Raw genomic sequence first — 13680 nt, 5'->3', positions numbered from 1 at the left:
TGGGACTCATCCTTCTGCGTTTTTCACACTTCCACTGGCTCCAAGGGTACCACCTTTGGAACCGGGATCTGAGTCCTCACCATGGGAGGATTCCGACTGAGGACAAGGGCTGCCCAGTCCCTACCACTGGTACGGGTACCCGAAAGGACAACCAGTGTCGTGGCTGTATCTTTCTCTCCCAACAGCTGGGAGGTCATTGGTTTCCCTCACCACGGAGCCCTCTGCAGCATCCGCTGGATCAGTCCTGCTGGCCCTACTGGGGATCCTGGCCTCTGTACCCACCCTCAGAAGCCACCCGTTTGGCAAGGGAGGCTTCACCCCCATCCCCGCTCAGGGTGCCCTCGGGCAGGTGCTCCGAAGCAGTTGTGGGGGACGAATTGCTCAGTCCGGTTCTGCCAGTACTTCTGAAGCAAGAGCATTTCCCATCGTCCTCTCCAGATGCTACAGGAACCTCACTCCCTCTCGCCTCCAGATGACTTTTGGCAGTTCCCAGAACTCCTGGGAAGAGTGGCAGACGGCCTTCATATTCTGCTGGAGGGAATACGAGACAAGCAGCACCAGGTCCTGGACACCCTTCATTCCTCGGTGCCGAGCAGGGTTGCTCTGCCAATCAACAATGCCATTCTGCAACCAGCTCGAACTGTTTAGCCTACCCTGGCCACTTGCATGCCTACCTCCAGGGGGCAGGGAAGAGAGGCTACGTACCGGCCAAGGGATTGGAGTTTCTTTTTTCACACCCCCACCCAGTTCTCTCATGGTGCAAGCAGCAACAGAACAGTCCAGACAGCAACACCCATGCTCCACCCCGTCGGATAAGGAGGGCAAATGCTTAGACCTTCTGGGACGCCAGGTCTTCTCTTGAGCTAGCCTCCAATTTCAAACTACCAGGCCTTGCTGGCCAAATCTAACTTCCTCAACTACAGAAAGTTGGAGGACTTTACTGAAAGGCTCCTCAGCAAGGTTGAGCATGTTTCCAGTCTATCCTGGAGGAGGGCAAACGGCACTACAGTCGGCTCTAGATGCTGCAGATCCTCTTCACGCTCCATGGCCATGGGCATTGTCATGCGGAGGGAATCGTGGCTGCTCACATCCAGTTTACCCAGGGAGGTGCAAATACCATTGAGGAGCTCCAGTTCCACGAGTCACACTGGTTGAAGCTGAAGACTGACAATTCCCTCCACTCCCTCGAGGATTCCAGAGTCACACTTCAATCGCTGGGTATCTGTGCACCTGCACCCAAGCAGAACTTCTACCACCCACCACCTCCTCAAGACTCCCCAGGTCTTCCACCAGAGACCATACGAACCTCCTCGGAAGTGCCAGAAGACCTGACGATCCCACCCTCCAGGCCCCCTTCCCGGACTTCAGCATCTCACATTCAAACCTCTCAGAAACAATATTTCTGAGTGTCAACCACCATGCCAACTGCCATGCAACCAACCCACCCCCTTCGGGTGAATCTAGCACTCTTCTTACCAGCTTGGAGTGCAATAACAACAGACAAGTGGGTACTGTATGCCATCCGCTATGGCTATACAATCGAGTTCAGCATGCTACCACATCCACATCCCCCACCCCGATCCCTCCTCAGGGACCACTCTCACGACAGCATCCTTGCCTTAGAAGTGACCCCTAACTGCAAAGGGGAGTGAGGGAGTGCATTTCTCCAAGCTATCAGGGCACGGGATTCTATTCCACTTACTTCCTGGTACCCAAGAAGAATGGCAGATGGAGACCAATCCTGGATCTCCGTCGCTTCAACTGCTTCATCCGGCAGCCCAAGTTCCGTGTGGTCGCTTTAGCGGCCGACATGCTATCGCTAGAGAAAGGCACATGCTTTTCGGCTCTCGATATGCAGGACCCCTAGTGTCACATAGGCATGTAACCCACTGAAAATTCCCAAGGTTCATGGTAGGCCCTCAGCATTTTCAGTACAGGGTCCTGCCATTTGGACTCACCACCGCTCCCCGGAGCGGCCCACCGGTCCTTATATTCCCCATCTTGACTAGCAGCGCAATCCAGAGATGAGACTCGGATCTCGACCTCCATGGTGCTCAGTCTCTTTTCCTCCCTGGGAGTCAACGTCAACGTCGAAAAATCAATTTTGATTCCCACACAGCCCCAAGACTTCATAGGGGCCTCCATCAACTCGGTCACAGCCAGAGCTTACCTAGCAAGGGACAGGTTCCAGCCTCTGCGGGAACATGTTGACTGGGTAGTCAACAGTCCACCTGTCCCGGTCAGGACCTGCTTATCCCTCCTTGGCCTCATGGCATCCTGCACATATGTCACCGCCTTCGCTCACCTCCACCTTCACTGTCTGCGGATGTCGCTCCAGGGGGGTTTACTCACTGTGATGGGGTGTACCTACCACATCCTGGCCCAGAAAGGGTTAACTGTGCATTGCAGGATGAGACGGCCATGTCCCCTCCATCCCTGCTGGGCATGCTTAGCCTGGAGGCAAGATATAAAAGCAGCAGCTCTGCTCAGTCTAGGCAGACTGCTGAAGGGGAAGGGTGCAGATTGCAGGCTCTCTCCCAGGAGCTGCTACAGGCCCAAACCACAGAGCCAAGGCGCGCCGAGCCCCAGATGGATTCCAGGCTGCTTGTGGAATCCAGAGAAGGGAGCCATCAGCAGCTGCACTGGCCGAGGACCCCAGAGACCCAGGGGAACCATGGGCCACCGCTGTAGAAGACAGGGTAGGAAGCAGCCCGGGGGATTTAGTCATGGCTCCGGTTGGAGAACGGAAGAACAGGTTAGCGTGTTTCGGGTGGATCCCCGCTGACTCAGAGGGCCCAGGTCCTCCTACACCAGGTGCCACACACCCTTAGGTGGTGCTCCACGTCCCCAGTGGGCCAAAAGGCCACACAGCCCCTCAGAGGTAGGCAGCTTTATTGACTCCAGCCACTAGGCCACGCAGCCCTATAAGGAAGGGTCACTCTATTGATGCCGGCCACTGAGTCATGTAGACCCATGAGGAAGAGCGACTCCGGCCACTAGGCCGTACTACCACATGTTATGGTCAGGGTCACCAGCGTAAGAGCTAACTGGCTGTGGCACAGCTTCTCCTTGTCTTCTGACAAGCTGTGACCTGACACCCCGTGACGGGTGTTACCTACCCCACGACACGCATGCACACTACGTGCCACAGGCCTTATGCTGTCAGTCCCCCCCGAGGTGCTCTCTTTCCTCCGGTGGTGAATGGACCCGTGGCAGGTGTCTACAGGGATCCCCATCCTCCCTGACAGGACAATCAGCACGGATGCGTCCCTCACAGGATGGGGAGCGCACATGGCCTAGCCCATGACGCAAGGGACACGGACCCCTCGGGAATCCAGAATGCACATCAATCTTCTGGAACTCTGGGCAGTACGGCGAGCGCGGCGAACATTTCTCCCATCGCTCGCATGATGTTCTCATCATCTCAGACACCACCACCACCATCTGTTACATCACAGACCGGGGCAGGAGGTCTGTGTGCGGACGCGGTGAGTCTGTGGGATTGGTGCGTTGCCCACAAGAGCCTGTTGTCAGCAACCTGTCTTCCAGGGACTCAGAACATGACTCTTCAGCTGGGAGTCTGCAATCATCTCCATCACAAGTGAGAACTGCACGACTCCATAGTAAATGACATCTTCAGCCAGTGCGGGACTCCTACCAGAGGCCTCTTTGCCTCCCACAGCAACAACAGCACGTACTGCTCAAGGCAATGCCTCATCCTCCACTGGTTAGACCAGATCAGCTCCTCCTCCCCCTCTTCCACTCCTTCCACCAGTCCTCCACAAGATCAGACAGGAAAGGGCTCCGTTCTGGCCACCCCAGTTTTGGTTTCCCAACCTTCTCCTTATGTCGGCCTGTCCCTCATTACCCCTACCCGCAAGGATCAGACACCCCGATCCACAGACACGTTACCTCAGAGCTTGGTATTTGGATAGGCATCTTCTCTAGAGCGGACGTGCATGTTGGCGGGGCATGATGGCCTTTCGAGCAGCAGGAAGGAGTCCACAAGGCATTCCTGTTGGGCCAAGGGAAATCACTTGGCCTTTTGGTCCCAGCAAAAGGGCTTTCTTCTGAGGAAGTGGGCATTTCTCTTCTTTTGGACAGCCTCCTGTCCTTGGAGATGTCGGGGCTCGCCCTCAGTTCTCTCAAGGTTCACGTAGTGGCGATCAGCGCCTTCCACCGCCTCATGGAAGGACACTCCGTATTTACACATCCGTTGACTACCAGGTTTTGGAAAGCTCTCCCCAGGACTGTCCCACCCATACAGCTCGTCACCCCCCAGTGCGACCTCAACCTCGTTCTAGCAGCATTAATGAAACCGCCCTTTGAGCCTCTGGTTTCATGCTGTATGTTCTTCCTCTCCATGAAAGTCACCTTCCTAGTGGCTGTCACTTTGGCGAGAAGGGTAGGCAAACTGGGGGCCACAATGGAGGACCCCCCTTTCACCACGTTCCATAAGGACAAAGTCTTCCTGCGCCTGCACCCCAAGTTTCTACCAAAGGTCATAGCTCAATTTCATCTCAATTATCCCATACGCTCACCTGCTTTCTTCCCAAAGCCTCACGCCTCGGCAGAGGAGTGGCACCTTCACTCCCTCGATGTCCGCAGGGCTCTGACCTTCTACTTGCCGAGGACCAGACCTATCAGGAGGTCCCCTAGACCAGCGTTTCTCAAACTTGGGTCCACCGTGTCCCCAGGCCACACTGATCAACTCTTCCCCCTCCCTCCCAGCGCATCAGGGGCCCAGGGCTAAGGCAGGCTCCCTACCTGCCATGGTTCCACGCAGCTCCCGGAAGCAGCCGCCAGCTCCTTGCGGCCCCTAGGCTCATGGGCGGCCAAGGAGGCTCCGCACACTGGCCCTGCCCGAGTGTCGGCTCCGCAGCTCCCGTTGGCTGGGAACCGTGACCACTGGGAGCTGTGGGGGCGGCGGGTGTGCCACAAGGGCAGCGCGCAGAGCCTCCCTGACTGCCAATGAGCCCAGGGCCTGCGGGGACCCGTCAACCGCTTCCTGGGAGCCACAGTGAGCGCTGCCAGGACTCCGCACCCCAAACCCTCTCCTGTACCCCAACCCACTGCCCCAGCCCGGAGTCGCTTCCCACACCCAAAGTACTTTCCAGAGCCTACACTCTGAAACCCCCCCCCCAACCCCTTTCCCCAGCCCGGAGTCCCCACCCGCATGCAAATTTCTTCCCAGAGCCCACACGCCACACCCCCCGTGCCCCAACCCTCTGCCCCAGCCCTGAGCCCCCTCCTGCACCTCAGCCCCCAGCCTAGAGTCCCCTCCCACACCCAAACTCCTTCCCAGAGCCCACACACTGAACCCCCCCTACATGCCCCAATCCCCTTCTGCAGCCCTGAGCCCCCTCCTGCATCCTTGCCCCAGCCCAGAGTCCCCTTCCACACCCAAACTCCTTCCCAGAGCCCACACTCCGCACCCCTCCACAGCCCAACCCCAAACCCCTACCCCAGCCTGGTGAAAGTGAGTGAGGGTGGGAGAGAGCGAGCGACAGAGGGAGGGCAGATGGAGCGAGCAGGGGTGGGGCCTCAGTGAAGGGGCAGGGCAGGGGCGCCATTGAAATTTTTTTTTATCAAAATGGGGGTCCTGAGGTTGCTAATGTTTGAGAACCGCTGCCCTAGACCGTTTATCGCAATAGCTGAGAGGCTTAAGGGGCAGGTAATATCCACACAGAGGATTTCCAAGGGGATTTCGAGGTGTACGACATTCTGCCGTCCACTGACGGGACTTGGAGTGAGAGCCCAGACTCCGCGATGTGTCACTTCCAGACACACATGGAGTTCGCTGCCCGCAGCGCCTTGGTATGGGACTCTGCGATGGATGCCTCGTGCTGCATGGCTGCCCTCCCTTCCACCCTGCAAATAATCACCCTCGATGGAATGCAGTAGGGGCCAGCACTCGAAGAGGAGGAGGTTGCTTACCTGTAACTGGAAGTTCTTTGCGTTGTGTGGTCCCTCGCTGGATTCCACTTCCCGCCTCTGCTGCGGATCTGTTGGATCTGCGGTGGAGAAGGAACTGGGCTTGGTCCCCGCCCGTCCTCGCCTCGGTCAAAACCATGAGGTGAAGCCAGGGTGCATACGCAGACCAACCGACACTCTGGCTTTCAAGTGCTCCAGCTTCGGCGCTCAATGTATGTATAACCCCTCAGTGGAATGCAGGTAGGGACCACACATCTCAAAGAGCCTCCAGTTGCAGGTGAGTAACCTCCTCTTCTCATAGACTCATAGAAGATCAGGGTTGGAAGGGACCTCAGGAGGTCATCCAGTCCAACCCCCTGCTCAAAGCAGGACCGATCCCCAATTTTTGCCCCAGATCCCTAAATGGCCCCCTCAAGGATTGAACTCGCAACCCTGGGTTTAGCAGGCCAATGCTCCAACCACTGAGCTATCCCTCCCTCTTTCTGGGTTTCCATCCCTTTGTTGCCTTCAAGCATTTCTTGGTCCTTTTAGCCCTCTGCTCAAAGAATTTCCCCTCGAGGCAGGCTCCCTGCAGCAGGCCAGCCTGGCAGCAAGGGTTCAGCTGCAGGGGTTCTGCTCCCTAGCCCAGCAGGGCAGCCCGAGGGTGGATTACTCCCCGTGGCCAGATGCAGAGCTCTGTGTCTGTGATGTGGGCCGTCCCCCTGGGTGGAGGGGTGCGGAGGGGACACAGCGTTCACTCCCCTCTCACTGTCCCCCAGAACTGCTTCCTGGAGTGCGCGTACCAGTACGACGACGACGGCTACCAGTCGTACTGTACAATCTGCTGTGGTGGCCGTGAGGTGCTCATGTGCGGAAACAACAACTGCTGCAGGTGGGTGGCGCGCTTAGCCGGGCTGGGACCCCGGGGCGTTCAGCCAGCTGCACCGGCCCTGTGCTGCGGGACGGGAGGGGCTCAGCCCCACGCTTCTGTCTGGCCTTGGGCAGGAACATGCGGCCAGCCACTGCCCCAGGAAGGAAGGGTTGAGACCTACAGCCGGTTTTCCCTCCCTCTCCAGGGCCCCCGCAGCCAGGCCAGTCAGTGGTGAAGGGACCAGAGAGACCTTGGGGACATGTGAGATGGTGATGCCGGACCCTGGGGCAAAGACCAGCACTCTGGCTGTGTGCCAGCTGGCCTGGGCCCTGAGCCCCAGCGGGCTCAGACTGGCACCTGTGGGTTGCCTTCCCAGCTCAGCACGGTCCTGCCCCCTGCAGTTAGGGGACGGCAAGGGAGGGAGCGGGGAGGGGTCGCACGCGGCCCCCGCTGCGGAGCTGTGCTCCTGCAGGCCGTGGAGGCGAGGAGTACCCCCCACGCACCCCCCTGGAACAGAGGCGGGGCAGTAAATGGGCTGAAGCGTCTCCCCTCCCCCCGGATCTCAGGTGCTTCTGTGTGGAGTGTGTGGACCTGCTGGTGGGACCAGGTGCAGCCCAGGCAGCCATCAAGGAGGACCCCTGGAACTGCTACATGTGTGGCCACAAGGGCACCTACGGGCTGCTGAGGCGAAGAGACGACTGGCCCTCGCGCCTCCAGATGTTCTTCGCCAATAACCATGACCAAGAATTTGTGAGTATGTGGCATCGCTGCCCGGTCCCCCCGGGGGCTCGGCCCGGCGGCTCCCCAGAGTCACGGCAGAGCAGAGTCTCCCCGCAGCCCTGCACCTGCTGCCGCTTGCTTCCGAGGGGCCTGGGCTGAGCACGCCCAGCGGGGCTGCCAGGGCAGCCGCTGTGCTGGGTCCCAGATCATCCCGGACATGCGGGACTGCTGGGGATCTCCGGGGTCCTCGAGTCCAGGCCCTGGTGTCGCAGGCAGCACCATCATGGCGTCCGCTTCGTGAGCTCTCAGGAGTCCCTCGGCGAGTGTCTTCGCCCCCCACGCCTCCTGCTGGGAGGCTGCTCGGGAGCCTCCCTCCTTCCCTGGTTCCAAACCTCCTCTCCAGCCAGAGTGGCCCAGCTTGGGCTGGCATTGTCCTTTAGCTACCGAGCGCTGCCCCGCCGACGTGTGTGTCTAGACAGTGGTCAGTACCCCACTCAGCAAGCCTGGCGTCTCCACTCCTAGGAGAGCGCAGCAGAGAGGTCCCCGCATTGCATGGAGCTCCAGCCATGATTAGCTCCCCCCGTAAGAGCTGGGATGGGACCCATCCGGGAGTTGGGAGCCCCGTTCATGTCCGAGGAGACTGTCTAGGGGAGCGTTTCTTGTGCCCCCCATCTCTCATGCTGCGCTGTGTGTGTGTGTTTTAAGGACCCACCAAAGGTTTATCCGCCGGTCCCGGCTGAGAAGAGGAAGCCCATCCGAGTGCTCTCTCTCTTCGACGGAATTGCCACAGGTGGGTTAACAAGAGGGAGCTGAGTGGCACTAGGGTTCTGCTGTCCGCCTCCATGCTTACAGCACCCCACTACAGCCCCACAGCCTGGCAACCATGGGGCGGCCGTGACCCACCAGCACAGCCCAGCCCACTTCACAGCATGCAGAGGGCAAGGGGGAGCAGAAACGCTCTGGCTTAGCACCAGGGCAGTGCATGACCCAGCTGGTAGGTTCTCAGTAGCAGAACGCGATCCTGGGTTCTAAACCTAGCATGCAGGATGGGTGTTTGGCCCAGCCAGCGAGTACCAAGTGTGGGCTATTGCTCCACCTGTCTGTCGCAGCTCTGCCAAAGGGCCCCACAACCCCCAAGATCATAGAACATTTTGCATCATAGAATCATAGAATCATAGAATATCAGGGTTGGAAGGGACCTCAGGAGGTCATCTAGTCCAACCCCCTGCTCAAAGCAGGACCAATCCCCAATTAAATCATCCCAGCCAGGGCTTTGTCAAGCCTGACCTTAAAAACTTCTAAGGAAGGAGATTCTACCACCTCCCTAGGTAACGCATTCCAGTGTTTCACCACCCTCCTAGTGAAAAAGTTTTTCCTAATATCCAACCTAAACTTCCCCCACTGCAACTTGAGACCATTACTCCTTGTTCTGTCATCTGCTACCACTGAGAATAGTCTAGAACCATCCTCTCTGGAACCACCTCTCAGGTAGTTGAAAGCAGCTATCAAATCCCCCCTCATTCTCTCTTCTACAGACTAAACATTCCCAGTTCCCTCAGCCTCTCCTCATAAGTCATGTGTTTCAGACCCCTAATCATTTTTGTTGCCCTTCGCTGGACTCTCTCCAATTTATCCACATCCTTCTTGTAGTGTGGGGCCCAAAACTGGACACAGTACTCCAGATGAGGCCTCACCAATGTCGAATAGAGGGGAACGATCACGTCCCTCGATCTGCTCGCTATGCCCCTACTTATACATCCCAAAATGCCTTTGGCTTTCTTGGCAACAAGGGCACACTGCTGACTCATATCCAGCTTCTCGTCCACTGTCACCCCTAGGTCCTTTTCTGCAGAACTGCTGCCTAGCCATTCGGTCCCTAGTCTGTAGCTGTGCATTGGGTTTTTCCGTCCTAAGTACAGGACCCTGCACTTGTCCTTATTGAACCACATCAGATTTCTTTTGGCCCAATCCTCCAATTTGTCTAGGTCCCTCTGTATCCTATCCCTGCCCTCCAGCATATCTACCACTCCTCCCAGTTTAGTATGATCCGCAAATTTGCTGAGAGTGCAATCCACACCATCCTCGAGATCATTTATGAAGATATTGAACAAAACCGGCCCGAGGACCAACCCCTGGGGCACTCCACTTGACACCGGCTGCCAACTAGACATGGAGCCATTCATCACTACCCGTTGAGCCCGACAATCTAGCCAGCTTTCTACCCACCTTATAGTGCATTCATCCAGCCCATACTTCTTTAACTTGCTGACAAGAATACTGTGGGAGACAGCGTCAAAAGCTTTGCTAAAGTCAAGAAACAATACATCCACTGCTTTCCCTTCATCCACAGAACCAGTAATCTCATCATAAAAGGCGATTAGATTAGTCAGGCGTGGCTTGCCCTTGGTGAATCCATGCTGACTGTTCCTGATCACTTTCCTCTCATGTAAGTCCTTCAGGATTGATTCTTTGAGGACCTGCTCCATGATTTTTCCGGGGACTGGAAGAGGTGAGGCTGACTGGCCTGTAGTTCCCAGGATCCTCCTTCTTCCCTTTTTTAAAGATTGGCACTACATTAGCCTTTTTCCATCGACTGTGGCCACCAGTTTCAAACTAAGTCCCTGATTTTGTGTGCTCCCAACTCAAGTCACTTTTGGCCTGGTTACTCAGAGGGGCTGAGGATCCAAAGCCACGGGGCCAGGCCATCTGAAATCAGCTCCAAGGTGGCCTCATTGTCCTGCCGGCCGTATTTCAAAGAGGGGTGAGCCCAGGTTTCCACCAGGGGGCTGTGTAATTAAATTTGGCCTCTCCACACCCTTGGGAGTGTCAAAGTCAGATTCAGGACTCATAATTTGTCAGACCACTCTGTTTATTAGCAAAGCGCTTTGCCAATGTACCCAGATACATGTGAGCCAACTGCAAAAAGCTCAAGCCAACCCATTTATACAGACAAGCCAAAGCCAATCCAACATAGGAGACAAAAGGAAGCAGAAACTGACAAATATACATACATATCTTATTTGCATACTAACGTTTACCAATCTCCGAGCTCCTACTGAGCTAGAAGTTAATTGGTTTGAGGACCCATTGTCTCACCCTCCTTAATGTTTCTCTTCCTGACAACTATATTTCAACAAACCCTTCAAACAACATTTCTTTAATGAATTATAATTTCAATATAATTCATTCTACTTTTTTTTCACAATCCCTCCTTTTGGTCAAGCTACGCAGTGACCAGCAATGACTGGGTTCCACATATCAATCGTTCTTTATCTCTTTGTTCATCAGTGATATTTAAAATCGTCAAATTAGCCCTCTGGTTTGGGGCAGCTATCTGTGTAGCATGCCTGACACAATTTTGGATACAACAGGAAAGTAACCGAAAACATACAAAAATTATTAGGATTCCAAACAGGAGAGTTAGGGCTCCCTGAAACAACCAGTTTCCTATGCCAGAGAAATTGAAAAGGTTACTTAGCCACTTCAATGAAGAACTTGGCTCTTCGTGGGGAAGATATGCGATTTGTTCTAAGCGGCTAGCACGATCTATTACCTCATTGGTGTTGTCTGGTATATACACACAGCAGTCTTTTCCAATGAGAGCACAAGTCCCTCCTTTTGCCACGAGCACTATGTCCAGTGCCTGACGGTTTTGGAGGGCCATCTGTCGGATTGCCCCTGTTTCTTTGGCCAGGGCTCTTAAACTTTCTCCGGTTTCATTTGCCATTATTTCAACTACTGCTTGTAACCTTAGGAGCCTTTTTGCATGGTGTATTACTCCCCCTAATGGTATGAAGGAACCGCCAATAGCCTCTTCCCAGGTTAAGGAGCTTATGTTATTTACATACCACTGGGCATCTGTTAAGTCCCTTCTTTTTTGCCTGAAATTGCGGAGGTGTTCTCGAGGGAAGGTTCCTAGCACTCGGGATTGTGGGAAGAGTCGGGCGGGATAACAGATTCCTGACCAATTTGCTGGTAGTGCGGTATAAGCTCTGGTCCCACACACCCAGTGATGGCCTACTAAGGCCGGGAAGGGTCGGTTGCACCCATTTGTCATATAGGTGTTTGCAAAGGAGTAGTATCCCCCAAAGGGTACAGGGTAATTCTCCTTACGAGGAGTGGTGTTATTTGCATGACTGTAGGGGGAACATGAGATTGATTTCTCTGTTTGAATTCATATCTCCATACCCGGCCCGCCACTTTTTAGTTTTGTTTGAATAATCGCATACACCTTTGGCCACAATATGCTGAAGGCAACGGCTTTTCCCCAGATCCAGCCCTGTCCCATTACACACCCAACACCAATGACCTTTTCCCTCCACCACACTTATCCATTGAGATGCATTTATTCCCACCGCTTCCCAAGTGTCATTGCTGTTCCATATTTTGTTTAACGGACGAGGCCCTCCAGTGAGGTCTGGGGACTTGAGTGGGATAGCCAGGACAGGAACTCCAGTTTGAGAGTGGGCTGGGATGTGGCTGCAGACCCAGCAATTAGAAATATTAAGGGTCTGAGCTGTCCACACCTTCTGCTGGATAAAAGAATTGTCACCGTGGTCTCCCCAGACCGTAAGATACCAGCAGCCAAGGAACAGCGTCTGCTTCTGGCAACCCTTACGAGAGCGTAGATTGTAAGGTATTGCAGACTGTTCCTCTACGTCTTCTTCAGGAGTCAAAATTGACTCTGTGTCGTCCTGAGGTGATGCTTGGTTCTCTGGGGATGGTGCCTTCTTACACTGTGAAGCATGTATCCACGCTGTGATGCCAGATAGTTTAAGAGCCGTCTGTGTAGTAAGCAGTACCTGATGAGGACCCTTCCACCGGGGCTCCAAGGCGTGCTTTCGATGATGGTGCTGTACGTAGACCCAATCACCTGGCTCGAGGTTGTGGCAAGCGTCAGAGGTGGGTTCCGTGGGCCAGGCGGCTCGAACCTGTGAATGGAAGTGACTTACAGCTTGCATTAGTCCCTTGCAATACTGAAGGAGCGCACTGTGAGTCAAGTTCAAATCTGGAACGGGAGTAATGGTAGTCATAGCTCGCATAGGGCGTCCCGTAACAATTTCAAAGGGACTTAATTTATGCCTTTGGGATGGAGTGGATCTCATGTCCATAAGGGCTAATGGTAAGGCTACTGGCCAGCTTAATCCTGTAGAGTCACAAATTTTAGCAAGCTTATTCTTAAGTACATCATTTCGTCTTTCAACTGCCCCTGCACTCTGTGGGTGGGAGGGACAGTGCAGCAGGTGTTTGATGTGCGATATACGGTCCAGGTATTGAACAAGTTGTCCAGTAAAATGTGCACCCCGATCACTGGACAGAGTAGCAGGAATTCCCTTGGCAGGCATAATATGATTTAACAAACATTTGGCAACAGACAGTGAGTCAGCCTTGCGACAAGGAAAGGCTTCAATCCAACCAGAGAATAAACATACCATAACAATATAAATTCATATTGTTGACACTTAGGCATTTGTACAAAGTCAAGTTGCCAATGCAAGAACGGTGCTTGAGGCAGACCCCAGAACCCCTGGGCCACTTTTACAGGTTTGCCAATATTATGGCTTTGGCAAATGGTACAGGCTGCACAGTGGCGGGCTGCAAAAGAGCTAAAATGGGGGGCCCACCATCCTGTCTTAGTTACAGCAGAGACCATCCCCTCCTTTCCGACATGCGAAACACCGTGTAGCAGGGCGGCCAGAGACGGGTAGAGTGAAAAGGGGGCTACAAAGGCGCCAGTAGGCGAGCGCCAAAAAGAATAGGGATGTAGAGAGCAACCTTGGGCAACCCAGGATTCTTTCTTGGTTTCTGGGGCAGAGTCTTGGAGCAGGGCGAGGTCAGTGAGGGACCAGGAGGGTAAGAGGAGAGCGGAGAACAAGGGAATCAGACATTCCGACTAGGGGCGCTGCAGCAGCCACAGCACGCAGGCAGGGGGGTAAGCCTTGGGCAACAGGGTCTCAAGTGGCAGAGAAATAAGCTACTGGGTGGTTCTTTTTTCTGTGCATCTGAGTGAGAACTCCAAGTGCACAACTAGATTGTTCGTGGCAGAAAAGGGTAAAAGGCTTAGAACAGTCAGGCAGCCCTAAGGCAGGGGCAGAAGCCAAACCCTGTTTGAGGGAAACAAAGGCAGAATTGGCCTCAGGGGGCCATGGCATGGGGTCAGGCACAGAGAATCGAGT

The 13680-nt window shown here is 54.8% G+C and overlaps 1 protein-coding gene across 5 annotated transcripts in view; it reads left to right on the top strand.

Moving 5' to 3' along the window:
* The window catches only part of DNMT3A (DNA methyltransferase 3 alpha), a 267504-nt gene that overhangs the window by 216261 nt on the left and 37563 nt on the right, over nt 1-13680 (top strand). For all 5 annotated transcript variants that reach the window (XM_073335457.2, XM_073335456.2, XM_073335455.2 and 2 more), the window contains 3 exons: nt 6693-6805; nt 7351-7534; nt 8210-8294. In XM_073335457.2, the coding sequence (XP_073191558.1) occupies nt 6693-6805; nt 7351-7534; nt 8210-8294 (382 nt within the window). The remainder of the gene's footprint in view (nt 1-6692; nt 6806-7350; nt 7535-8209; nt 8295-13680) is intronic.

This window comes from Lepidochelys kempii, chromosome 3, assembly GCF_965140285.1.
Source record: "Lepidochelys kempii isolate rLepKem1 chromosome 3, rLepKem1.hap1, whole genome shotgun sequence".
NCBI classification, from domain to species: Eukaryota; Metazoa; Chordata; order Testudines; family Cheloniidae; genus Lepidochelys; species Lepidochelys kempii.
This window is presented reverse-complemented; position numbering and strand designations above follow the sequence as displayed.